The sequence below is a fragment of the Elephantulus edwardii genome, unplaced genomic scaffold (genome assembly GCF_000299155.1).
Source record: "Elephantulus edwardii isolate Elephantulus edwardi_28Jun2011 unplaced genomic scaffold, EleEdw1.0 scaffold00069, whole genome shotgun sequence".
NCBI lineage: Eukaryota > Metazoa > Chordata > Mammalia > Macroscelidea > Macroscelididae > Elephantulus > Elephantulus edwardii.
Window position 1 is genome coordinate 10,710,512 of NW_006399819.1, and position 26,388 is coordinate 10,736,899.

General features: G+C 36.1%; 1 protein-coding gene across 4 annotated transcripts; it reads left to right on the forward strand.

Moving 5' to 3' along the window:
• The first annotated feature begins 713 nt into the window (after positions 1-713).
• On the forward strand, positions 714-24,627 carry FUBP1 (far upstream element (FUSE) binding protein 1). 4 transcript variants are annotated; one of them, XM_006888588.1, is made up of 21 exons: positions 714-889; positions 4,169-4,259; positions 5,729-5,767; positions 6,135-6,174; positions 6,734-6,783; positions 6,867-6,938; positions 7,064-7,121; positions 9,438-9,600; positions 9,693-9,791; positions 9,891-9,992; positions 10,211-10,313; positions 11,154-11,254; positions 11,754-11,895; positions 12,690-12,850; positions 14,451-14,493; positions 14,536-14,602; positions 14,709-14,788; positions 16,158-16,286; positions 17,696-17,770; positions 23,753-23,898; positions 24,256-24,620. In XM_006888588.1, the coding sequence occupies exons 1-21, from the start codon at positions 776-778 to the stop codon at positions 24,262-24,264; spliced, it is 1,884 nt and encodes a 627-aa protein (XP_006888650.1). In that variant the 5' UTR covers positions 714-775; the 3' UTR covers positions 24,265-24,620. The 4 variants fall into 4 exon arrangements, with proteins under 4 accessions (XP_006888650.1, XP_006888647.1, XP_006888649.1 ...); XM_006888585.1 differs by adding an exon at positions 4,954-5,016 and having other exon boundaries at positions 715-889; positions 6,731-6,783; positions 14,451-14,602; positions 24,256-24,347; XM_006888587.1 differs by having other exon boundaries at positions 759-889; positions 6,731-6,783; positions 14,451-14,602; positions 24,256-24,627.
• Positions 24,628-26,388: the final 1,761 nt, after the last annotated feature.

The following is a 26,388-nucleotide window of genomic DNA, read 5'->3' on the forward strand; positions in this document are numbered from 1 at the left end:
GCAATGCCAAAGGCACGAGGTTAGAATCCACCCAGTGCTCCGCAGAAAGGGAAATTTCCCCCCATGGGATTAAGAGGTTCGGGAAACCCGCAGGGAGGGTCGGCTATGGTGGTTCCGACTCTATATACAACAAACTGAATTCATCCCCCCAACAGCGCTAAAACGCAAAATTCTGGCTGTGGAAATAACAGGCATACTTTACTACCCTGAGAATCATGCTGGGTTCCCGTTAGGATTTCGGGATCATCAACGCGCGGGGTCCCGGGCGCGTTTCTCCGAAAGGCCCTCTCTAGATTGGCGCGTTTCCGACATTGTTGCATCGCACAGCCCGCCGACGTCACGCCTTTCTCCCGGGAGACACAAATAACTCGGCGTAAAATTCATTCAAGCTACCCTCCTACGTCAGCGACCAAAAAGAAACTTTTTCTTCAGGCTTTCCAGAACCCAAAGCTAATCTCCGTCACTGAATTAATCCTGTTTCCTATCCCAGCTGAACAAATACCAAACCAGATACACAACACGTGCCGAAAAAAAAAATCAGAAAAATTCCATTCTCGCGAAGAGTCAAGCCAATTGCCGCGACATTTCTTCCCGTCCTCGTCATAGCCCCCTTCAAAACATCGCGAGATTTCCTTCTCGCTGTCCCTGCCTCTTTACGACACGATGGTCGTACAAGAATGTGATACTGCCTCGACGGTCGCCATTTTCTTCCTTTCTTAGCAGCTCAGAGGAAGTCTCTGCGTTCCTCCAGAGCAACGGCCGTTGTAGGCTAACTATGGCAGACTACTCAACAGTACCTCCACCTTCCTCGGGCCCAGCTGGTGGTGGTGGCGGCGGTGGAGGGGGAGTAAACGATGCTTTCAAAGATGCGCTACAGAGAGCCCGGCAGGTATGTGGACCCCGCGGCGGGGTCCCCACAACTCCTGGTTATGGACCGCTGGGTGCGTAGGCCTTTCCCGTCTAAGGAGGGAAGAGGAAAGCGGTGACTTTCCGGCTTCCGAAATGTAAGGGGGCTTTCGTTTCCCACGTTGTGATACGAATTAGACACAGACACCTCGTATTGTGTTTTTGTGTATAAGCTACTTTGACCCACACGTGGGACACAAAATGGCTTTAGATTTTTCCTCCCCCTCCCCTCAGATTCCTGCTGCGTTCACACCTTGTGCATGGAGTTAATGTAACCTCCCCTTATCCTGATGTTTCCAGTAGTTAACTCTCTGCTGCTAACCTAAGGTCGGCGGTTCGAAGCCAGGGGAGAGAGATGTGTCCTGCTGTTGTCTGTATAGATGTAGGACGGCACCCCGTGCGGGCAGTTCTGCACTGTGTTCCAGGGTGGCTGTGGAGCCACGCTTTGGCAATCTGGTGGGCTTGGTTTTTTTGGGGTGCACATGCTTTCCCTTGGGGTTAGAGCGCGCGTAGTTTTACACAATGAGGGTGGAAGGTTCTAGTAAGAATGTGGAGAAGGACTGCGATTTGTCTTCGGTACCGATGGTAAGGGATTTGTCTTTAAAGGCAATTTGAAGGCTATTTGAGTTCACCTTTACACCTACCAGGAAGAGGCTTAAGAGAGCTGTAGTATGCCAGTTTGGAATCCATTCCCTGGGCGGAATTTCCGTGTCGATCTGTCCTACCTGCCGCCCCCCACTTCTCAAAATGGCTTCAGGCTCATTACACCTAAAGTTTCCTTTTGAATCTGCCTCTCTGTTCAGTCCTAATTTGACTAGAACTCTTTGCATTGCGTGGGTGCATGCATTTACTTGCCCAGAAGGCACTTTCTTTCTCAAAGGAAAGTTGTGGGAAAACTCAGTTAAGAGAATGGTAATCAGAAAGTCATTTTGTGGTGTCTTTGGAGTGTATTTGGTGTTTATATCATTAACTTTTGCTTCTTCCAGTAGATTTAATGATCATCCGAATCAAAAGTGATAATCTCTAATGAATTAGTATTATTCCATGGTAAAGCATATTCTAGTGCTGTAATACTGATTGAAAGCTTTTTGTCATTTTATGTTGTTTTGTACCATCCATTTGGAACCCCCTCATTCCTGAACCCCTCCAACGGGTCTTCAGATGCAGAAGATCAAAACTTCAATGTAATCATGGAGCCAATTAATAAGTAACAGTAGTACTTGATTAATTTTATTAGAGAGGAATATTCAGATCAAAGCCTGGCTCAATCCTATGCCATCTACATGGTCTCATTCATGCTTAGGCCCTATCTTTGTTGCAGGCACTATCATTCCATCTCATTGAGGTGTTGTTGATACATACACTTGTTCTAGAAATAGTTGTAAAGTTCTTTCTCTGAGTAAGGCATTATACAAGACAGCAAGGAGAGATTGCCTACCTGTCCAGGTTAAAGGGGGGAAAAAAAGTCAAACATTGCTGTGGAGTAGGACCAGATGCATAGCTAACCCCTCCAGATGTTTTCCGAGAGACTATTAATCACACAGGAGATTGCCCATCATTCTCCTGTCAAGAGTCTTCCATGAAGTGACTTGGTGAGTTTGCACCACTGACCTTTCTGTTGACAGATGAGCACTGTAACCATCCTGCGACCAGGAATCCCAGAATTTGCTCTTAACCTCTCCATTCTTTTCTAATGGTAAAGTTTGAGGCAGTTCACATAGTGCTACATCAAGCTCTCCACTGTAAGAAATAATTTTAGTGAAATCATTGTGTTTGATAATTATTACAGATGATGTTAATTATACAGTATAATTCATTATATTATCCTTTCACTTTTGAGTATGCTTCACATTTTCCATGGGGGGTGAAATCAACTGGAAAACCAAACTTGGGTGGTGATACAAACTAGAATAGAACTGTAACTAACTGTTGAGAATCCAGGCATTCCCAAAGTTGAAGGCATTGTATCCTACAGATTTTGTTGATTGTCGAATAGAGCACGACTCATAGTGACCTTACGAACAAAATACCTGAAGCCTTTCTATAACTATTGTCATGTCTCAAAGTTCATAGAGTTTTCAGAGACATGTTTAGGAAGTGGATGCCACTCCTGATTCCAAAAAGAAATGTTATAGCATGATCTAAATACATAACACTTCAAAAATATACAGGAAAGCCAAGTCCTGTGTGAAAATTTCAACCTTGACATCTCTACAGCCTGTTCTACACTATCTTACAAATCTTCCTCACACTCTCACACCAGATAGATAACCTTGGTTAAGTTACATCTCTAGAGATTTTTCTCAACAGTAAAATTAATCTACCTCACTAAGCACCTCATAGAACTGTTCAGAATTAGTCCTAAAATGGGTATAAAACAAGTATTACAGTGTAAAATTTGGCTCCTTGCTAGCACTTTGGCAATAGTAGTTTGATTTCCCATTTCATTAAGAAAATTATGTACATGTATTGTGGTTATTCTCTATTTGGTGACTTGAGCATGGTTTTTCTCAGTCTGAGAGTTAAAATGTTTTGCAATGAGGGGACTTTATAAAAGGAATGCATCATATTATCAAGGTTTCTTAGAGGTACGTCTCAAGCTCCTGCTGTCCCTCCCCAGTCTACACATGTTTCTTTAGAGTAACATTATCTAGTAGAAATGCCATGCAGGGACCATATTTTTATTCAGCTGTACATGTTGAAATAACATTTCAACATAGGACCAATACAACAGATAAGTAACATTCATTGCTCTGAGTTTACAGTAACCAGTCTGTATTGTACAGTCAAATCCATCTTGCTTTGGGCTAGGCATGTTTCAGATACTTGGTAACCTCATAATGGTTGTGGCTACTTTATTGGACAACTTAGCCTTAGAGTCTCAACAAGGTGATGTGCCTGTACACAGCTTTTGAAGAATCTCAAATGCTTTTGGGAAAACAGTACATTTTTGTCAAAGTTACTTGGTCAGTGTATCTTACAGATTTCTTTGTTGGTTCCTTTAAGATACATCAGAAGCTTAATCAAGGGTAATGATTACTGATTAATGCCCTGAAATACTAATCAGATTCAAACTCACTGCAAAGTTAGTTCCTTCATTATGTTTTGGAGGCTGTAAATTATAAGGGGAGGAGAGTGCCCACCTTTCTACCAGGAAATACTGATTATGCGATAAACAGGGAGTTTACTGAAATATAGAATATAGTAGTTTGTGTTAAAGTTCTTAATGATGATGTGAAGGTGGTTTGTTTGTTTTTTTAAGATTGCAGCAAAAATTGGAGGTGATGCTGGTACATCACTGAATTCAAATGACTATGGTTATGGGGGACAAAAAAGACCTTTGGAGGATGGAGGTAAGTTAATGCCCATATGTTTTTGTTGAAACATTGCTTTATTCATAAGGTTCCTAAAATACAAGGTTTTGATTAGCTTCAAAGGAGAAGGAAAATAAAAGAAATTTTATCTAGGTCAGCCAGCAAGTTTTGTCTTAATAAGAAATAAAGTTTTCTCTCTTTCAGTTTGCAGATACTTCACATTAATATAATGGGGAGAAATAAGGGTTATTTATGACCTTTCACTAATTTTTATCATCATGCATGGTTGACTTTTTATATGCTGTGTTTTCATGAATTTGCTATTTCTGATTCCAGTTAAATGCTGAAGTTGCTAAAGCTTGATAGTATAATTTTTTTTTAATAGTTTGTGTTTGAGGCTTACCTGTAACTGGATTTATAGTGCCTTGGTTTTTTAGTTTTTATTTTTAAAAAAATTATTCTAATTTTCAACCTAGCAATCTGCCCATATTTTTTACTTTTAGGTTTGAATCATGACTTTTGATACGTTTTTCTTTTTGCCTTCTTAATGTGTATTTGTTGTGATTGTTTTTAAAGAGGATTCTTGAGTTGTAGGATGTAATAGTAATTTTTACCAGGTTTCTTTTCATTTAAGTGTCTTTCCTATTTATAGTGAGGTTTTAAATATTTTTTAAAATGAGCTAATGATGCTTCAGATGTTGTATGTAATGTATTCTTTTTATTTTATGTGTAGATGGCTCTTGGACAAATCCGAGCAGTACAACACACTGGGAGGGAATGCCCTCTCCTTTTAAAGGCAGGAATTTTTATTTATTACCTGTGTTTAGTATGTAAACGTGAAACAAACCAGTGGATTCTTGAAATGGACACAAGTATTTCTTGGATTGTGTGTCTGAATTTTTATTGCACAGCATTCTAGTGTTTTAAGTTTGATGGGGGAGGAACAGGTAGTAGTTTCAGCTCAAAGCTGTTGAGGATTTAGATCAAGGCAGTCATGTGGTTGGTTTGAGTGTGTCTGCTGAAGGGTTACACTGCAAATTAGGAAAGTTAATGCAATTGCCTTAAAATGTGATTTTTTTTTTTAACTTAATTTTTCCACATAGCTTTGTGATTGCTATCTGATACACTCCGCTTCTGACATGTCAAATTTGCACATTTTGATAGGGTTTTTTTTTTCCCTTGAATCTTCATTTCCTTCAGTGGAAGCATCATTAGCTTTAGTATGTGGTATTTTGCTAGTACTGAATCTAAATACTTTGTGGTTTGATAGATATGGGATGGTTTTTGTTTTGGGTGTTTTTGTTCTGTTTTGTATCTGCATCTTTAAATCCTGAAGAGATTGGAAAAAAAGGACTGCGCCAAGTACAGGTTTAATATTTGTAGTTTTGATTCAAATGATGAGCCATATCCTCAGATATGGCAATAAATACTTATTGGTGTTTATTTTTGCTTGGAGGGGACATTAAGTCTTAATGTAAAGAAAGATTAAGAGAGTCTTAATTTTGCAGATCAACCAGATGCTAAGAAAGTTGCTCCTCAAAATGACTGTAAGTATTTGTTTTGAAATTAGTTAAAATCTGTGAATATTCTTTTATAATATCTCACCTGAATTTCTTTATAATGCCTGCTATCTTCTACTTCTGTAATCTCTTACTTTAATTATGGCCAGGCAGATGTTAGTAAGATTTGTTTATTGCCTTATTTAGTTTATTTGGTACTCCAGTTCCTTACCACTTGAAAAAGGAAAGTCTCTTTACTCTATAGCTAATGATCTCTTTCATGTGTTTTTCTGCCGTGTCAGTGTTGTTTTAAATATTCCATATAAAATTTTATTGCTTTCTATGTTTTTTCTGTGTGCTATGAAAAGATTTTAGGATTGTTGAATTTTGACTTTTTTTTTTCTTTTAAACACAGCTTTTGGAGCACAATTACCACCAATGCATCAGCAGCAAAGGTATAGTCAAAAGCTTTTCAGAAAAAATTTTGCAAGTTTTTGTTTTATTTTGTGTACAGAATTTGTCTGCACATACAGGATAGGTATTTCCTTTTCTTTAATGAATGTAATGCAAGATGATTTTTGTTTTGTGTCCTTGTTTAAATGTGTTACATTTTAAAATTACCCAGAATTTTAAAAAACTAACATGAATATAACTTTTTGGTGACATTTCCTAAGCTACTTCTCCAACTCCTTTTCAGTTCATGCCTTAAAACTGCTCCACAAACCTTCATTTCCTTACTTATTTCACTTTCTAATTAAGATACTGATTTACTCATGTTTTGGGGTTATATACTAAAGGGTTGAAACTAAGCTATAATAGACCCTCCAGCAGGCTTGCAGGAGATTGCCCATCTTTCTCCTGCAGAGCAGATGGTGGATTCGAACAGAATGCCGTGGCATAAGTTTGTTCCTAGAATCTTAGTATAGGACATTAGGTTATTGGACTTTCTTTTTCATTAGTAGATAACATTTTATATCCAAACCAGTTATCTCTCTTCCTGATGTTTTTCAGCAGGTCTGTAATGACAGAAGAATATAAAGTTCCTGATGGAATGGTTGGATTCAGTAAGTAACTAATTTTAAAATATTGTAAACAAAATCAAGAAAGACTACAATTTTTCAACCTTTCTTTTCTTTTTCAACACTAGTTATAGGTCGAGGAGGTGAACAGATTTCACGCATACAACAGGAATCAGGATGCAAAATACAGATCGCTCCTGGTACTGTTATTTTCTTCATATTTTCAAAGTTATAGCTTAAAAAATAGCTTAAATTGTTACTGAAAATGATTCAGCCATTTAATTTTTACTTGATCTAAAATTTTTGGGTTTACTTTTAATTATAGATAGTGGTGGCCTTCCAGAAAGATCTTGTATGTTAACTGGAACTCCTGAATCTGTTCAGTAAGTATAACAGTCTTTAAAGTCTACTTAAAAGGTCAAGATTTCTTGAATGTTGCTGTTAATGCTGAAACTTACCCAACATACCCAGCTCTGAAATTTATGCCTCATGACCTTTATCAGTTAGTGTACCTCATCTGGACTATGAGACTGAAAAGAATTAAACTGGTTTTGTATCTAATTAATAGACTAAATGTGACCTGGAACATAAAGTCAACTGATTTCTCCTTAAAACTCAACACCATTTATTAACCTTGAGCAAACCTTTGTTACTTACATTTTCCTATATATTCACTCTTCCTCTTTTTTCTAGACCATTTTACATTGTCCATTGTCCATGGACCATTGACTTAGTCCATAGGTAGTTGTGCTGCTCACCCAAAAGGAAGGCCTTTCTAGCAGTTTGGATTTGGAAGTGGCTTCTCAGGAGAAAGATGGGCAATCTCCCGTGTGATTCACAGTCTTGAAAACACAATGGAGGGTCAGTTCTGACTCAATAACAATCAGTTTGAGTTTGGATGCCCTACTAAATCATCAGTATCTGTTGTGCTTTCACCATTTTACTGAAAACCAAAGCAATCATAAACTTTCTACATTCTACCAATAATGTTACAAGACATCCTTCATTTATCCTCTATAAATAATAGTACTGAGACACACTGCATTTTGTTTTCATATCCCTAAGCCCAGGCCCTCTCGTACTAAAAGATTTTATCCCTACACTTCAACTGTCTGCCTAGTAGCAAGTAGCCGCGCTGCATTTCCAGATGCCTTTGGTTCAAATCCACCAACTGCTTTGCAGGAAAAGGATAAGCAATCTCTTCCCATGTAACTGCCTCTGAACACATGCTGAAGGGTCAGCTGTGAATCAGTTCTTACTCGACAGCACACAATCCTGCATAATTAGTTTTTTTAGTTAATAGTTTTTTCCATCTCTACTAGAGAGATTATTTCTAGCAGCAAACATACTGGAAATATCTCCTCTTGCCCTCAATTTTTAACAACAAAAATTCTTCCATTTTTCTACCTGCTTTTACAGTAAAACTTCTTTGAAAAGGTGATTCCACCATACATATATCATCTGTCTCGTTGCTAGGTTTGGTTTTTTTGTGTGTGTGTTCTCAAATCATTCAAGTTTCTAGATTTACTCTTGTTTATTTGAAATTGTCCATTATTATAGTCACAAATGAGCTCCATATCATCCATCAGCCTGATAACACTTGAACTGTTACTCAAAATACTTGTCCTCAACAATCTTACTAGTTGTTTTTATGTTTTATTTTCTGGCATCAAGATGGAAATGCCACAAAAATCTGTGTTTTTAAGTGGCTTCATTTCATCCCACAGCTTTATATATCATAAATTTTATGTATTCCGAACTAAATATTTTCTCTTTAGCTTTGACATAATTTCTAAGCTGCGAATTCCTCTATCCCAACAGACCACTCAGAGTCTGATTTGACTGTTTCAGCAACACAAGAAATAAATTGTTAACACTGTTTATTCCTTTATTTACACCATACCCTCCAATCCACATTTTTATTCATTTTAGTGTGTTAACTCCAGTTAATTATTTTTTTTTCTCCTTGTGCCTCTTTGTTCTATGAGCAACTCTTGGGTCATTTTGTTTTCATACTTTATTCAGAATCAATTCCTTAAAATTTTATACTCCTACTTTAGTTTGTATTTACCCTCAAATACTTCGAACATATTATCAGAAGGTGCTAGTCCTTGGAAAACATTATGCTGGGAAAAGTAGAAGAGACTATTTCGTATTCCATATGTGTAAAATCTATACCATTCACACATCATAGGTTTTGCATTACCTTGCGGGGGGCCGGGGTCAGTAGTGATTGATGGCACTTTCTAAAAGACAGGTAGTTTGTACTTTATAAAGTTAATTAAATACCATCCCGGCAGGAATTCTTGTTTTGTTGCTATTGTCTATTTGTTGAGGGAATAAGTGAGTTTTAACATGTCTACAAGTTTTATACAAGAATATATGAAGATTTGATTTTAAACTGCAAATAAATTGCATTCTCATATCAGCTTAATTCTGTGGTAGCTTTAGAAGTTTGTTGCTACTTCAAAAAATTAGGACTATTCTGTAAAATACTGAAAATTATATACCTAGATAACTTACTCCATAATTTTAGAATCTGTATGACATTTTCTTTTAAAATAAAGCATTATCAAAGTTTAACTTTAAACCACTTGATCCTGAATTGAGCTGAGAAGAGTTCCTGATTATTTTCTATTTCTCTTAGTAGCTGTTTGGTATGTTGCAGCTCAGTACTTGAATTTTCCATTTGTTAACAGATCAGCAAAGCGATTATTGGACCAGATTGTTGAAAAAGGAAGACCAGCCCCTGGCTTTCATCATGGTGATGGACCAGGAAATGCAGTTCAAGAAATTATGATTCCAGCAAGCAAGGCAGGATTAGTTATTGGAAAAGGAGGAGAAACTATTAAACAACTTCAGGTATTGTATTTGAATGATAATTATGTTTATGTTGATGCCAGTTTTTCTCCTCTCTTAATTGTTAGTGCTTATGGTTTCTCAATTTTTAACAGGAGCGGGCTGGAGTTAAAATGGTTATGATTCAAGATGGTCCTCAGAACACTGGTGCTGACAAACCTCTTAGAATTACAGGAGATCCATACAAAGTTCAAGTAAACTTTATGTTTCATAAAAAAGGATGGGCAAACTATTTTGAAAAATTAAAAAATATTTTGAAACATCCCCATTAACTTTGTTTTGTTTTGTTACAGCAAGCCAAGGAAATGGTATTAGAGTTAATTCGTGATCAAGGTGGTTTCAGAGAAGTTAGAAATGAATACGGGTCACGAATAGGAGGAAATGAAGGAATAGATGTAAGTGAAAAGAACTCTTCAAAAAATGTCTTTCCAATTTTGTGTTAAGCCTCTATCTGTTTCCTCACTTTCTGTCATAGAATACAAATGTGCATATTTTATGTGTTACTGTCTAATAAGTATGTATACTTTTTTATGATTTGATACAGAGATTCAGGAAGCATGTGGCTTTTAATAATCAAGTTGTTTGGTGTGGGTTTTTTTTATTTTTAAATAAGGTTCCCATTCCAAGATTTGCTGTAGGAATTGTAATAGGAAGAAATGGAGAGATGATTAAAAAAATACAAAATGATGCTGGTGTTCGAATTCAGTTTAAACCAGGTGAGTACATTATGCATTCTTTTAAGTATAATGTGAATTTTGTCTTTAAGGTATTTTATTATTTTTATTATTATTATCATCAATGAATATCTACAGAGATTTTGGAAAGGTATTTGTTAGCAGTTACTTTTTGGATTTTCATTCAACCAGTTTTATGCCTTGAGTTTATAACATTAATTACAATGCCCACAATGTCAAGGCATTTCTTCCTCATTTTTATTTCTATTAATCCTTCAATTCAGGCCTTCAGGGCTTTGTCATGAGGAAAAGTGCTACTCTTTTTGACCTTTATGATTGCTTCTGGGTATTATTGGGCACTTTATGTCCTCTCTATTGTTAGGCAAAAGTTTAACCCTGGAGTTGAGTTTTATTCTAGATTCCAAGGGTGACTAAAAGCCATGTGGTGCTGCTGGTGCTGGTGATAGTATTGATGGTAGCAAGAACCAATTCATAGCTGACAGTCCAGCAGGTTTTCAGAGCCTGTAAGTCACACAAGAGATTATCCATCTTCTGCAGAGCAACTGGTAGATTCAAACCATGTACCTTTGTCTGTTTGCATCACAACTTCTTACCACTTAGTCACCAGCGTCTTAGAAATTGCACCAGTCTCTGTTGGACCAGTAAGCCTGATCTTTTTCATGTGATTTTGCGGTTTCTTCCACGTGATGATAGCTGACACCAGCTAGTCTCAGTAGTGGAAGTTGAGGTTTGTGTGGCCTTGTGTTCTATGGAATGTTTGAAAACTTACTTACTTTATTCTTGAAAGGACTTTTGCAGTTAATTTTGACTGTCATACATTTACTGTTTAATGAAATTTCCTTCGTTTCTTTATTTTTAAAGATGATGGAACAACACCTGATAGAATAGCACAAATAACAGGACCTCCAGACCGATGTCAGCATGCTGCAGAAATTATTACAGACCTCCTTCGAAGTGTTCAGGTTTGACAGAACATTAACATTTGGATTTTTTTCACTTTGCTTTGGAAAACCTCCAGGTTTCCAAGACTGTAAATTTTTATAAGAGAGGACTATTCATCTTTTCCCCTGAAGAGACTTTAATAGTGAACCTTTTGGTACACTCACTACCAGAGTACATGGAGGCAAGGATAGTGAGACTTCATCTCAAGTATACTATGCATATGGTCAGGAGGAATAACCTCAAGGAAGATAGAAGAGAGATAGACTGTGACACAACAGGGACTGTGAGGATGGAACAGGGTAGAGTGAGGTTGTACATAGGTGATGATATATGAGCACTTAACAGCAACATGCTCAATCCAGCATAAATAGAACAATGTTACCTTTTATTTGGAAATTATTTCATCTCTGAATCTCTAAATCTCAAGTTTAGAGTTTTTGGGGAAAAATGGACGTAGAGTAACTTGATCGTTGATAGTTCAGTTCTTTGTTGACTTTGTTTCTTTTTGTCTTTCCTTAGGCTGGTAATCCTGGTGGACCTGGACCTGGTGGGAGAGGGAGAGGGCGAGGACAAGGGAACTGGAACATGGGACCACCTGGTGGTCTACAGGAATTTAATTTCATTGTGCCAACTGGGAAAACTGGATTGATAATAGGAAAAGGTATGTACTTATAATTCTGATTTTTAATATATAGTTAAATTTTTAACATTACCTCATAATTTTTTTTTTCTTCTAGAAGCACTTTTTTTCTCAGTGTTTTGGTAGAAAGGCGTTCCTATTTCAATATGTAGCAACTAAAACATAAACATAGGGTACTAACGTATTAAGATAAAAAGTATTTGTATCACATAAAGTAGCAGGACTAAGTTTGAATTAGTACTGCTAGAAACATTCTGTTGATAGGAAAAGTAATTTGAGTGGTTTGGGATTTGGTTTCCTTTTCTTGGCTTGAATATCTTTTTAAAAAAATTTATATTTAGAGAAGAGCAATTTAAACCATATATATTTCAGTGAATTATCCATATTAAAGTTAGAATTTCAAGAGAAGCAGAAATCACATCTAATTTTGGTACTGAAAAAAGTCTTAGCAAATTTTTATCAGAATACAAGCCACAGTTTTTTTAAATACCTTGTTTTGTTGCAACCCTTTTCATTCTTGAGAATGAAAACCACTCTCAGTTCCTACTTGGAGTAACCCTGTATATAGGTTGGAGTAGAACTACACCATGAGTTTTCCAAGGCTTTACGGCTTTATGCAGACCGTCTGCCTCATCTTGACCATACAGAGTAGTTTTTGAATTCTTATCAGCAGTCTGTCCTTTTTTTTTTTTTTTGGTGGTGGTGGTGAGCAGTCTGTCCTTAACCTCAGCATTACCATAGATCCTTTTTACTTTTAATACCTTTTTTATATGTGGTTTTTATTCTTTATAATGAAATTTCTCTTTCAACTTTAGGAGGTGAAACTATAAAAAGCATAAGCCAACAGTCTGGTGCAAGAATAGAACTTCAGAGAAATCCTCCACCAAATGCAGATCCTAATATGAAGTTATTTACAATTCGTGGCACTCCACAGCAAATAGACTATGCACGGCAACTCATAGAAGAAAAGATTGGTGTGAGTGTTTAGCCTAAAATGAAAATTTTTATTATGTTACTGTTGTGTACTATTAAATCGGAACAAACTCGGCTGACACCACCCCCCCCCCATAAGGTTCTCTGAGGCTATAGATGCTAGGGGAGGTGATCCTTGTACTTTTGGCTTTGGCTTAGAAACCAATTCCATACCATTAAGCCACTAGAGCGTCCTTACGTGATTTAGTAGGTACATATCTAAAGGAAGGGCTTCCAAAAATAAAAATACCATAATTATGCTATACAGGTGTCCTGAAACGTAAATTTAGTTTATCATACAGATTGATTTAATGTAGATAACAGGGTAGCATTGTCTTCAAACAGAATACAACCATTGAAGGAAATGGCTAAAGAGAATTATTTTAAGAGTGTAAAAGTATGAAGGATTTTGATGATACTTTTATATAAAAGACAAATAATGCTTTTCAGAGTTCTTTTACTATAAAAAGTTAGAGTGTAAAGAATCAACTTTAATCAATGGGATTTTTAAGGAAGGTTTCTCCTTGATGCTTCCTTTCCACCTTAAAAATGACATAAATATCCCAGATTCTAAAAGTATGAACAGTACGTATAATTGTTTATATAAAAGTGTGGATTCCATATGCAAACATTGATGCCTAATCACAATAATTAATGACACTTCTTGGGCTTGGATATTACTAGCCTAACATACATGGATCAGAATTTTTGTTGAATTAATATTTAGTGACTTAGCACAAAGACTGCTTGTGTCAACCATTTATAAAAACTATTTCTAAACTACCATCTAAAGAGAATGGAGCTCTGGTTGCCTCGTTCAGTAAGGCTAACCTGAAGGTTCTGCTAAACCTAATTGTACCTGGGTCAGATCAACCAGAGAAGCTCCACAGAAGTTGGGCAGTATTTTCCTATGTGATTTAGGGTCTCTGAAAACCTGCTCTGGAGGTTCAGCTTTTGAGTTTTGAGTAAAGAAATAGATTCAGATGCTATTGATTTTAATGATTATTACATACCTTCTTAATACAGTGGTTGAGAATGTTTTGTAATATGAGTGGGGAAAGAAAGGAGGCCTAAAACTTAATTTCTTAAGACTATCTGTCATTAGTCCTCACTTGTTAACTGTCATGGTACAGTGTTTTTCATTACAACTGTATTGTTGTTTACCTGCAAGTTGGAACCGACCCATAGCTGACCCTGCAGTGGGTTTTTAGAGGCAGTCAGTTATAGTAAGAAAAGAAATCTCTCAACATTTTGCACATTAACGACGATATATCAGGTATCATTATACAGTGATGTATGTATGTATGTATGTATGAGGTGAAAGTAACACATTGTGATGGTTAAAGGTATTTTGCCAGTTTTATAAAGTGGACCTAATTATATAAGTGAGGGTGAATGTGTATAGCCACTTTATATCTGTTTCTAAGACTGTAAGTCTTAGAGGCGGGAAACTTGACATCTTTCTTCTGTTGAATTGGTCACGCCTCTGTTCACTCCACTAGTGCTTCTCTGAATATGTATAAGAGGATAAGACTGGAAAATTTATTTGACCATAGGTTGTCAAATTAATCCTTTGTTCTGATCTTTTTCTTGCCTTTTTGCAGGGCCCAGTAAATCCTTTAGGGCCACCTGTTCCCCATGGGCCACATGGTGTCCCAGGCCCTCATGGACCTCCTGGACCTCCAGGACCTGGAACTCCAATGGGACCGTACAATCCTGCACCTTATAATCCAGGACCACCTGGTCCTGCTCCTCAGTAAGTATTGGGTTTGGTAGGGACTGTTTACCATCTCCTGCTCTCCTCCAAAGAATGGGAAAAGATTCTAGTTTTTAATATGTATTTTTGTGTTTTCTTGTTTCAGCGGTCCTCCTGCTCCATATGCTCCCCAGGGGTGGGGAAATGCTTACCCACATTGGCAACAACAAGCTCCTCCAGATCCAGGTAATGTTTTTCCCTTTGAAATATTTTTCCCCCCTTTAACTTGAGTAACATATATTAATCCGCTAAGAACCGTTCTTTTTTTGAGATGAAGGCTACACAGATACTGTGGATAAGAAAAGCTCTTTTAAAGAAATTACTTTTTAAAAAAAATTTCTAAACATTCTAGTAGGTTTTGTGAATTAGTTGCTTCATGAGATATGGATGTAAAGGAAAAGGGTTAGCCAAATTCATAAGAAACATGTTATAAACAAGATCCAGTTAAGAGAGAATTTGTTTTAGCTAGACTTGTGACAAAAGGATTTATGAGGCTGAGATGGTAAGGATAAGCCAAAAGACTCAGGTTCATGTGATATTGAAGGGTAATGTTACATTTTTAGAGCATATAGAACAATTTTAAGTAGGAATGTTTAGGGGAGTCACTGATCTCTTGTTCTAAGTTGTGTTTGTCATATTCTCATGCTACACAGAACTGTTGTGTTAAAGGCAAATCCATATAGAAACAAATGGCAGCACATAATGATAAAAACAAAACATTAAATTTAAAGCTAAAATACTTATACAAGTCTTCAGAAAAAGCTTTTAATCACATCCTGTTGCTCAGTAAGTATATAACCTAGGGAAGTCAACACTCTTGGCACCAGCAGCCAGGAAATTAAAAGACGTGTTGCAATGGGAAAGTCTGCTGTTAGGAACCTCTCCAGAGTACGGAAGAGAAATGGTGTCACTCGGGAGACTAAGGTGTGTCTGATACAGGCCGTGGTGTTTGCAATCACTTGTTACATGTCAGAGAGATGGACAGTGACTAGGGAAGATAGAAGGAGAATTGATGCCTTTGAGCTGTGGTGCTGGTGAAGAGCATTGAGTGTACCATGGACTGCTAAGAAAATAAACAGATTCATCCCGGAGAGGGTTAAACCAGGCTGCTCCTTGGAGGCAGGATTCTGAGGCTTCGTCTGACATACTTTGAACATGTTGTAAGGAGGGACTGGTCCTTGGAGAAGGGACATCATGCTTGGGAGGGTGGAGGGACAGCACAGGAGGAGAAGACCCTCTATGAGGTGGATTGATTCAGTGATGGGTAATTGGGATGGGTGTATTGGAGACAGTGCGTTTGGAACAGGATAGCCAGGATTTAGGACTGTTGTACATAGGGTCGCTGTGAGTCGCAAGTGACTCAATGGCACATAACAATAGTGAAAATAACAAAAGAATTGCAAAGTTTACCATTCGCTCTTTATTTTTTTATATACAGTTAATGTTTTGGTTCTTTGTAATTGCCAGAGAGCTGGGATTTTTTTGTTGGTGGGTGGTAGTGAGTTTGGGGGCTTATGAATTTTAAATGCAAACTTGAGATTTGTTTTTATTCTAGCTAAGGCAGGAACAGATCCGAATTCAGCAGCTTGGGCTGCTTACTATGCTCACTATTATCAGCAGCAAGCACAGCCACCACCTGCAGCTCCTGCAGGTGCACCAACTACAACTCAAACTAACGGGCAAGGTAAGTGTCCACAGAACTTTATGTGAAAACCAAACATTATGTTTGAGATTACATACGATGTGCATTACCTTCTGATACCTAAAATTTCTAATACTGTTCAGTGAAAAGTTTGTTACGTATTCTTGAGTCAGAAGCAACCTAAGCTGACCCTTTAGTGGGTTTTCAGAGGCTGTAAATCATGCAGGAGAAGATTGCCCATCTTCTGTGGAGTAGTTGGTGGATTTGAATCATGTGCTTTGAAGTTGACATCACAACTTCTTAACACGAGGACAGACATCAGAGCTCCCTAGCTGTAATGACTTTAGTAAGCAGAATTTCTATTGTAATGTAACTTTGTTCTCAAGTTTGTAAGAATAGTTTGAGAGTCAGATAACCCCTGGGTTCATGGGTCAATCCCATTTGCTCCTTTTGTCTTAACATGTCACACTCACTGTCATTAATCTTTTGCAAACCTATGTGTAAGGCTAAGCTGTAGACTTAACCTCGTTACTATTAAATACTCTTCTTGGTGCAGTTCTTAGAAAATTTAGTGCTGTTAGGCCAAAATCAACTTAGATCTCAATGTACAGTCTAACTATATTATCAGAGGCTGTAAAAAAACACCAAAGCAATACAGTTCTTCACATAGCTAATCAACATTGATACATCATTACTATTTTCAGTTCACCACCTCTATTAAAATTTCTCCAGTTGTCCCAACCTTTTTTTTCCTGTATTCAAAACCAAGATCCCATCTGAGAACAGATTGTTTTAGGTTTGTCAGCCTTGCCAATCTGGAAAGTTCATCACTTTTTCCTTTTATGTGTTCACTTAGAAGCCTTTACTTTTTTTCCTTTTGACTAAGATGCATCTTGCTTATGTGGCAAAATACTGATTCCATGCTTTTTATCACACCAGAGGTTATATGATGTTAACTCTCTTCTACCCTGTAGATGGTATACTCTAGATTACATGTCACATTGGTATCCACTCAGGTTTCTGTACCATAAAGTTGTTTGGAGGTTCCCCCCCCTCTGAAGTCCAAAAGTGTTTTCTAGGGGATCTCATCATAACAAGATTAAGCCACTTTCCTGTCCGCCTTAGCCTATGTTGGTAATTTTTGTTTGATTCAGTTGCAATATACATATTTTTATACATATTTTACTTTATGGGAAAACTTTCCATTTCTCTCCATGATAAAATCTTGACATTTGTGCTGGCAATTTATATATATATATATATATATACCCACCATAACTAGTCTCGTAGTAGTTTGTCTGCTTCTCTGTCTTCTAATTCTTTTAACACCAGCAAGGATCACTGTCCCGTGGTATACCACTCCCAGATCTTTTATTCCACGAACAGAAGGAAACAGTAAAAATGGTCTTTAAAAACTTTCATTTTCTTTCTTGTTTTTTCCCTTGAACAAGGAGATCAGCAAAATCCAGCCCCAGCTGGACAGGTTGATTATACTAAAGCTTGGGAAGAATACTACAAGAAGATGGGTATGTTCTACTTTTTTGTGGTTTTTTGTTGGTTGTTTTTGGGGTTGTTTTTTTAACAGCTAATTAAATGGAAGCATTTCCTAAATGCTGGAAGGTTGAAAGTTTGTTTTTAAAAAAGCTTGTTTGGACTCTCTTACTGTTACCATTTAAGTTTCAAAATCTTAAAATAGAAAACAGTTGAGCAAGAACGCATACTCAAGTCATTGAAGCTTCAGTTTTACCAAAGCCTTACAAATAGTTTATGCTAATCAAAAGAATTAAACTTAAAAAAACAAAACTAAACTTGTGGCTACATAACAAAGAAATATTTTTTATTTCTAAATTGTATTTGTCAGACAGTTGTTAATTAAGCCTAATTTGAGTATTACCTACACGTTCATTAAAGACAGCTTAATAAACCAAATTCTAGAGTACCAATAAGAAATGTAATATGTGATGCCATTGTATTTACTGCAAAATGAGCAGGTAAGAAATTACCTAAAAGTGACAAATGACTAAAACTGTTTTGTTTCTTCCAAAACGACAGTATATTCTACATGCCAAACATAGTGCCTAGAATACAGTTAGTTGTAGACATCTTACCGAGGCATCCTGTCTTATTGGTTATTACGTTTTAATGGAAGGTGTAGTTATTTAATATGTAAATATAGCAAACAAATGCACTCTGAAGGAGAACAACTACCTTCACTTAAATTTGACTTATGGAGATTAGAAAGCAAAAATTATACAGCTATAAAGTGGTAGAATCAGAATTTAAATTCTAAAAGGGCTTGAATCCCAGTCCTGATTTCCAGTTTACCTTTACTGGGGACTGTTTGCAACTTCGTGTATTTATTTACAAATACTTCTTTTTCAGATGTTTATATTCTTAGGGAAATTATTTTGTGCCTGTAGCATTGGCTTCAACTTTTTTTTACACTGTAGCCATTTGTCACATTGAAGATTAAGCAGCCAAATTTACCCATTTTCTATTCTGGAAAGTATATATTGATGATAGTATTTAGTCTTAAGATACAATCTAGTTGTTGATCTCAATGTAAATCTCAGTATGGTTTCATTTTTAAAAATGTTTATTTTCCACAGAAAAGTTTCAGAGATATGATTTCATTCCGCTTTTTTTGTGAGTGTGTAAGTGCGTATACCTAATGGTACAGTGTTATACACAGCTGATTTCTGCCTAAAATACTTTTTCTTAATGGATTGACTTTCCAAGAAAGTCATGCCGAGTATTATTCATGAGACTGTAACATCCATAAAAATTAGAATCTTTTTAGGTTTTTTAATTTATAATTTTTCTTTTCATTTTTAAAGAAGAGTTTTTAACCTCAAAGCAGTACCCTTTAATTAGAGTGATGGCATAATTTATCATTCATACGAGCACACTTGGGAATGGATGAAAATGCTTTTTGTAATGGTGGCAAGACAACTTAATGATCAAGACTTCTGGTCTTCATTTTATCTTCATTTTAATGAAACAATATCAGTGGTCTAAAGAGTTAATAATATTAAAAGTCATTAACTCCCAACTTGTTTTTTCACCATATGTGATATTAATTAGGTAATTACTAGGGGATGGTTTTGTTGCTTTTATCCTCTCTGTGCCCTATATCCATTAATAAATTTTTCTATTTAGCCTTGTCCGAAAGTACATTTTTTCCCCCTAAAAGGATTTGATAGGTTGTGAATAGTATAGTTGGATTATTCCTTCTACTGTTTAACATTTTAAATTTTTTTAAAAATCACGTAAAGGAGCAAAGACAATATGGGAAAGGCCTAGTCTGACTTCTGCTAACTCCAGAAAGGGAACTCTCCCCATCAACTACATTCATAGTAACTAATAACTACAGGGTCAAACATTGTCTCTCACGCTTCTACCCCCATTTTCAACAATTCCAGAACCAGTCTTCCTAGTAACTGGGTCTGAAATTCAACAGAACCATACTTCCTATTGTGGGGTTTGTTTTTGTTAAGGGAAGTCAACAGGCTATAATTCAAAATTGTACTGTATACTGTCTGTAACCACAGCAGGCTATATGGGTTGGCATAGCCAGAGTATACAGTCCCGGTCATCAGCAAGTTTGGGTGAAGGCCTCTAGCTCTGGTTCAGAGGAGCAGCAGTCTCAGGTCAGATGCATTCAAATAAACTAGTAGCAGTCCCGGATCAGGCCAGTATCACTGTGGTTGTCAGTCCAGACAATTGGTTTTCAGGTTCAGTGAACATCTTCATCATCAATATATCACATCTTATTCTGACCTTAGTCCACAGTAATCAGTCCAGATGATTTCTGATCCTCCAGCAAGCTTGGGCTAAGTCTGCAGGTCTCGCTGTCACTCATATGTTGGTCTTTTTGAAGCTTTGTTGCTCTTTTTTTTTTCCTTTTTTTTTTTTTATTTTGTTATTTTTGTGTGCGTGTACCGTCAAATCAGATCTGACTGGTACAGGAGGAGATTGCCCCTCCTTACCCGGCAGAGCATCTGGTGGATTCAAACCGTGCACCTCTGGGATTGTAGTTGCAGCTTCTTGCCACTAGGCCACCAGAGCTCCCCTAGCTTTGATGCTCTTAAGTTACTCACACTGCCCTTGGTTATGTAGGTGAACCTCATCAGGCAGAGTTGAGACAACTGAATCAGGACAACGCGCTTATAGGGAAGACAGAGTGAGGCAGCTAGCTAAACAGTGTCTAGAAAAGCCATCGCAACTGACCCATTAAATGGCAGAGAGGTTACTTATTCTAATTTCTTGTATGTACTCATATCTTTATAAGATGGCAAGACTGTAAGGGAAAAAATTCTAGAATACCAGGGCAAAGTTATTCTCATTTCAAAACCCACCTCTGCTATTTAAAAAAGCTTGTGGTTTGTATTAAAAAGTTTCCTGATTTTCAGTTCATGTCCCTTTTACCAAACTCTGTAGGCTGCCAGAACTTTTGAAACCTAATTTAACCATCTGATATTAAAAATAGAATAATCCAACACTAATAGGTTCTAAAGAGAAATTCTTACCTTTTTCTTTGCACTCTAAAGACAGGTTGTAGCCATAAGAATTCTTTCACAGGGGGGGGAAGTTATTTGAGATGGATCCATATAGCAGCTTTGGGAAAAGTTTAATTTGAAGAAGACCCTTAGAGCTTTGTACTAATACTTTGTACAATATTAGTCTTGATAGATGGATTTTTGTTCTGAGTTTTGGGAAAGATGCTTTTAAAGCGATAATTAAGCATTAAAATCAACTGAAGGAAAGCTGACTCTTGGACTGTAATAAAATATGACATGAACTCTTAAGACAAGTCATCTTTGTCTTAAATGTAGGTAAAATTTTATATAACCATATGTGTAGCATCAGGTTTGGGGGGTAGACTATAAACAGTCTGCAGAATGAAGAGATACAACTTTACCTGCTGAAAGTTGGGAGAACTTGAAGTGTTTGCTTCAGAAGGTCAAAGGCTACAGTCTTTAGTACAGATAGTACCTTAACATCATGAAAGCAAAAACCCTCACCACTGGGGAAAATAGGCATCAAGATGTCTTGTGCACTTGGTGGAAAATCTGATGTCAGGGACCTCTCCAAGGTCTTAAGGAGCAGCTTTATCAGTTTAAAGTCCAAAGTGCACCTAATTGAAGACCTTGTCTTTGCATTTACTCTGTATGCATCTGAAAGTTTGTCAAGATTAAATGTCAAGAGAACAATTGATGCCTTTCAGTGTTGATGAGTTGTTGTGTTTGAGAAGAATATTGAATATCCTAGGGACTGCCAAAAAAACATTAGTCTTGGAGCATGATATGTATGTAGCCAAGGCTGCTCCTTAGAGGCAAGATTCTTTGTTTTTAGGGTGGACCAGTTCTTGGGGGGGAAAAACCATCATGCTTGGAAACGAAGCATCAGAAGTTGAGGAAGACTTACCAGTGAGATTAATTGACACAGTGTCTTTAATAATGTACTTAAGTATTATCAGAGATGATGAGGATGGCACAAGATATAGGGTACACTTTAGGTCCTTTTTTCAAAGAATCACAGCGCCTAACAACCACATAAATATTAGGGATGCTTAGTGGTAAGGAGTTGTACTACAAGCCCAAAAGCATCTGTTCCTGTGCAGAAGATAAATGGACAATCTATTCCATTTACAGCCTCTGAAAACCCGGTGGAGGGTTATCTGTGCATTTGCTGCAATTATATAGCATGTAACAGCAAAAGATAGAGAATACCTGTATTGCCTGACATCAAAACCTTTAACCCAGGTAAAGAGGAGTGGTTTAAAGTCATACTTAAGAGTCTAGCCTCCGGAAGGCCAGAAAACAGCTAAGTCTATAATAGATAGCAGTGATGATAACAACTTTCAGCTGGACAGAATGGATGTTGACAATTTATTTTCCAAGTGTTTAGAAATCCCCAGTGAGCCACCTTTACACAGCAATATCTGAGTTTCAGGCAGTTTTATTTTCTTGTTAGGAAGCTCATGTGTCTCCCTACTCCTACCCTATTGATAAATACCGTTATTTTACCTCTCTGTGCAATGAAGTTCATTTTTCTAAATCTGAAGAATTACTACAATTTGGAACTTTTGACCTCGAATCAGTAGGTTTTCAGTTGTATGATTTTATATGAGACATTGTATTGTTAGTATTTAGCAGTTTTTCCTAAATACGTAAACCCATTTTATTTGGATTTGCTTAAATTTTATTTCTCCATAAGATTAAATTGATAACTCACTTCCTTTTTGAAAAGTTATAGAAAACAAAATGGCCCTTTTTAAATAATATATGAGTATTTAAGGTTTTTCTGTACTGTTGCTTTGAGTAAGAAGTATTTGGTTAATAAATTTTTAAGTATTAATTATAGATCTTAAAAGTTTTATTTATTTACACATGCTCTTGTTCTTCTAACTTGTACTCAACTACTTAACAGAGCTACTTGTCATCGTTGACAAATACACACCATGGATGTTTGCTCATACTTTTTTATTTTATTCTCTAGTACTTTTTTTTTTCTTACTGAATTAATGTATAGGGAGTTGTGCTAACTCCAGGGCTGTGACTAATGGTTCAAGTCTGTCAGCTGCTTTTTGGGAGAAAAAGGGTCAGTCTTATTCCATTCAATTTACAGCCTTGGAAACCCAACGGTCAAATCAGCTATGAGTCTGCCTACCTCAGCGGCAACAAGTTGGCGAGAGAATTAATTGCACTTTTTAAAACTTGGAAAAAAATAATACAGTAAACATCCATAGTTTATACCTTCTATCCAGTTATACCATAGTATGATCCATATAAAATCCATATTTAAATTTTATTGCTTGCCAGAGTAGTAGTTCTAGATATGGCTGTTTGTATTTTTTTTTGTAATCTTCAGAATCCATGTAAGGTTCATAGCTTGCATGTGTTTGTTATGTCTGGAGATTATTTCAGAAAAATCTTGCCTAGAAGTAAGAGTTGCTTCACTTTTAAATGTATTGAAAGGCTCTTTGATGTTTGAATGCTCTGAGTTTATCCTTTCTTAATGACTGCAGGAGAATCATCTGTAGGTTTATTTACTACTTCACACACTTCCTAATTGGATTTAAACAGAATAACTATGTATAATTGCATAATTTGAATCATGATAATGACTACGTCTTGTTTTTCCTGGTTAAAAAACTATATGTGAATTTGTTTCTCCCCCCTCTTTTTAAACAAATTTTCAGGAAAAAGTTACAGTTACTAATAGGTAAAGAATTAAAGAACATTATGAGGTTTTATTAATATTTAAAATAAAACAGGAACATTCTGATCCTCTGTACTTTTGTCTTTGTAACCTGTACTTATAGTGGATATAATTTTGTATTAAAATTTAGGGGGTTTTTTTTAGGTCAACAAGGGCAGACACAAGATTATTCAAAAGCTTGGGAGGAATATTACAAGAAGCAAGGTATTGTTTTTATTAGAAATGAGATTCTGTTGGGCTATTAATTGCAGTTACAGCAACACAGTTATTCTGTTTTCTCAAAGGTCAAGCAGTTCCTGCTCCTACTGGGGCCCCACCAGGTGGTCAGCCAGATTATAGTACGGCCTGGGCTGAGTACTATAGACAACAAGCAGCTTACTATGCTCAGACAAGTCCACAGGGAATGCCACAGCATCCTCCAGCACCTCAGGTATAATAGATTCACTAATTTATTTTGTTTTCTGCATGTCCTCTGTCTGTCTGTCTGTTTGGGATATAGTTGCTTTTTTATTTTTTACAATACAGTGTATGACTTTCCTGTGGTGTATTGTTGGGGATTTTTGTTTATATTTTGGTGCTTTCTGGCATCTGAGTGCTGAGTATTTCTACAATGCCTTTGGTTTTAAAAATAAATTTTCTTCCCCCAGGGATTTGAAAATCTTGCAAGAAGCCTCCACCACTTACATTAACCAGTTTTTCTTTCTTAAAGGATTCACTCCTGAGTTAACTCCATTTAAAGGATTTTCTTTAACTTTTTGTGTATTTCTTATGTATCTCTTCTGCACAGGGCCAATAATAAGAAGTGGACAATACAGTATTTGCTTCATTGTGTGGGGGAAAAAAACCTTTGTTAAATATATGGATGCAGACGACTTGATGAAGATCTTAATTTTGGTTTTGGTTTAAAAATAGTGTTTTCTTTCTTTTTTTTTTGAAAATGTACAAAATTAACTATCACTACTGATAGGAGGTTAATATTTCTGTGTAGAAATGAAAATTGGTTTGTTTTTTAGTATTTAGTGTAGATGTACACATTCCAGCAAATGGATTTACAACTATTATGTGGTCAATGCTTTGTGATATAAATGTACTTTTTCAATGTATACTTTCACTTTTAAAATGCCTGTTTTGTGCTTTACAATAAATGATATGAAACCTCCTGTGTCGGTAAGTTGGATATGTGGGTAATTAAAAGATTCATAATTTCTTAGCAATGATAAATTAAGATACATATACACAAATATATAAGCTTTCCCCATGAAATAGTAATTGAGTATTTTAAACACTGGCATGTTTTCTCCTCTTGCAGTATAGTAGTAGATTGGAAGATGTTTTCCATATTGTAGTTAACTATTGCAGCACAAATAATCCTGGTATCTTCATTTATTATTTTTTTCCTTCTGTTTGGTTAAAAACTGCATGTGTGTACAATGTCTTGGCATACTTCCATTGCATTAACAGTGAAATTTCCTTTTATACATGACCACTATTTCAGACATGTACTGCTGCTATAACATTTTAACCTTTCTGTTCTTAATAATTACTTGATTTCCAATACCGTTTGAGCATAACTTTTAAACAGTTTTTTCAATAAGTGAGTATGAGTAGTCTAAGAACAGGGGGACTTTTGTTTGTCTGTTTGATTGGTTTTTTCCTTTTTTCCCCCCTCCTTGGATGTAAAGCAGTTCTCAATGTGTACAATATTAGTATGTTTGTTTCTGAATTTAGGGTAGAAAAGTGAACAATATGCGAAAACTATAGCTATGTTGCATCTACCATTGAAACAAAATTGGGATATACAAAAGTTTCAGAATTTCTTTTTTTTTTTTTAAATAACTCATTTTGCAGAATAGTTTTGTAAATGCACAAGTCCAGTCATTGAATCAGCTTAATTTTTTATGTACTTGAAATCATTTTATTACTCTTTAACACTCATGTTGAAGTTCTGATATTTTGTTGAAATCCATTGTTTTACTCTTTGCATATTTGTTGGCTTTTTGCATATTAATATATTAGACTACATGCAAATACAGTCTGTCTTGCCATTGTCTGTTGAAGTGCAGGTTTGATCCAGCCAGTATAGAACTAGCTCTGTAGGGGTGAGGAGGACTGTGCTGTGTATCATCCTTGATTGTGTTCCTTCAAGGAGCATTGCACTGTAAGTACATCAGAATGACAAATTGATGAACTGCAACAGTATCTTTTTGTCAATGTTCCACATAATGTAAATGCCATATTTTATGTGAATATTATGTTGGAATACAGTGCTGATACCTTGGAAAACCATAACTGTTTAATTTAACATAGAATTAAACATAGGTCTGTATTTTGTTTTTAAGTGAGCTTAATGGGTAAGTATTTTTTGATATGCTGTAGTTATAGCTTTAAAAAAACACCACCTGATCATTAACAAAGTTAATAGTATTGCTGGTGCTCCTAAAGTATTTATCAGTGTAAAGTATGCATATCTTTTATGTTATCATGAAAGGTTTGAAATGTATGAAGACAATGGTTTGCAGATAATTAGCATTGTAGTAATTTCAACACCATCTTATAAATATATTTCAGTTCTTTATTTGGAAGGGAGCACCATTTGTTTATTTATACTTTAAAGGAAGATGTATTAGGACATAAATATTCACATAACCTGCAGGGTAGAAAATAGAAGTATAGTTCATTGTGGATATTTAGAAATGTTTTTGATTGTTTTTATAGTACTTGGAGTGAGTTCCCTTTTACCCCTTTTGAGATCCAGATGTGTAGTTCTAGTTTCAAGTTAATAAAGAAGTTAGTTACCTGTTTTCTTTAGAGTAGGGTTTTGACTTGAACATTTTCGGTATTTTGCATGATACTGTTGTATAGATGACCTTTTAGGGAAGTTGTGCATTTGTTAATTAAATTGAAGAAGTAGTTCAGTTGC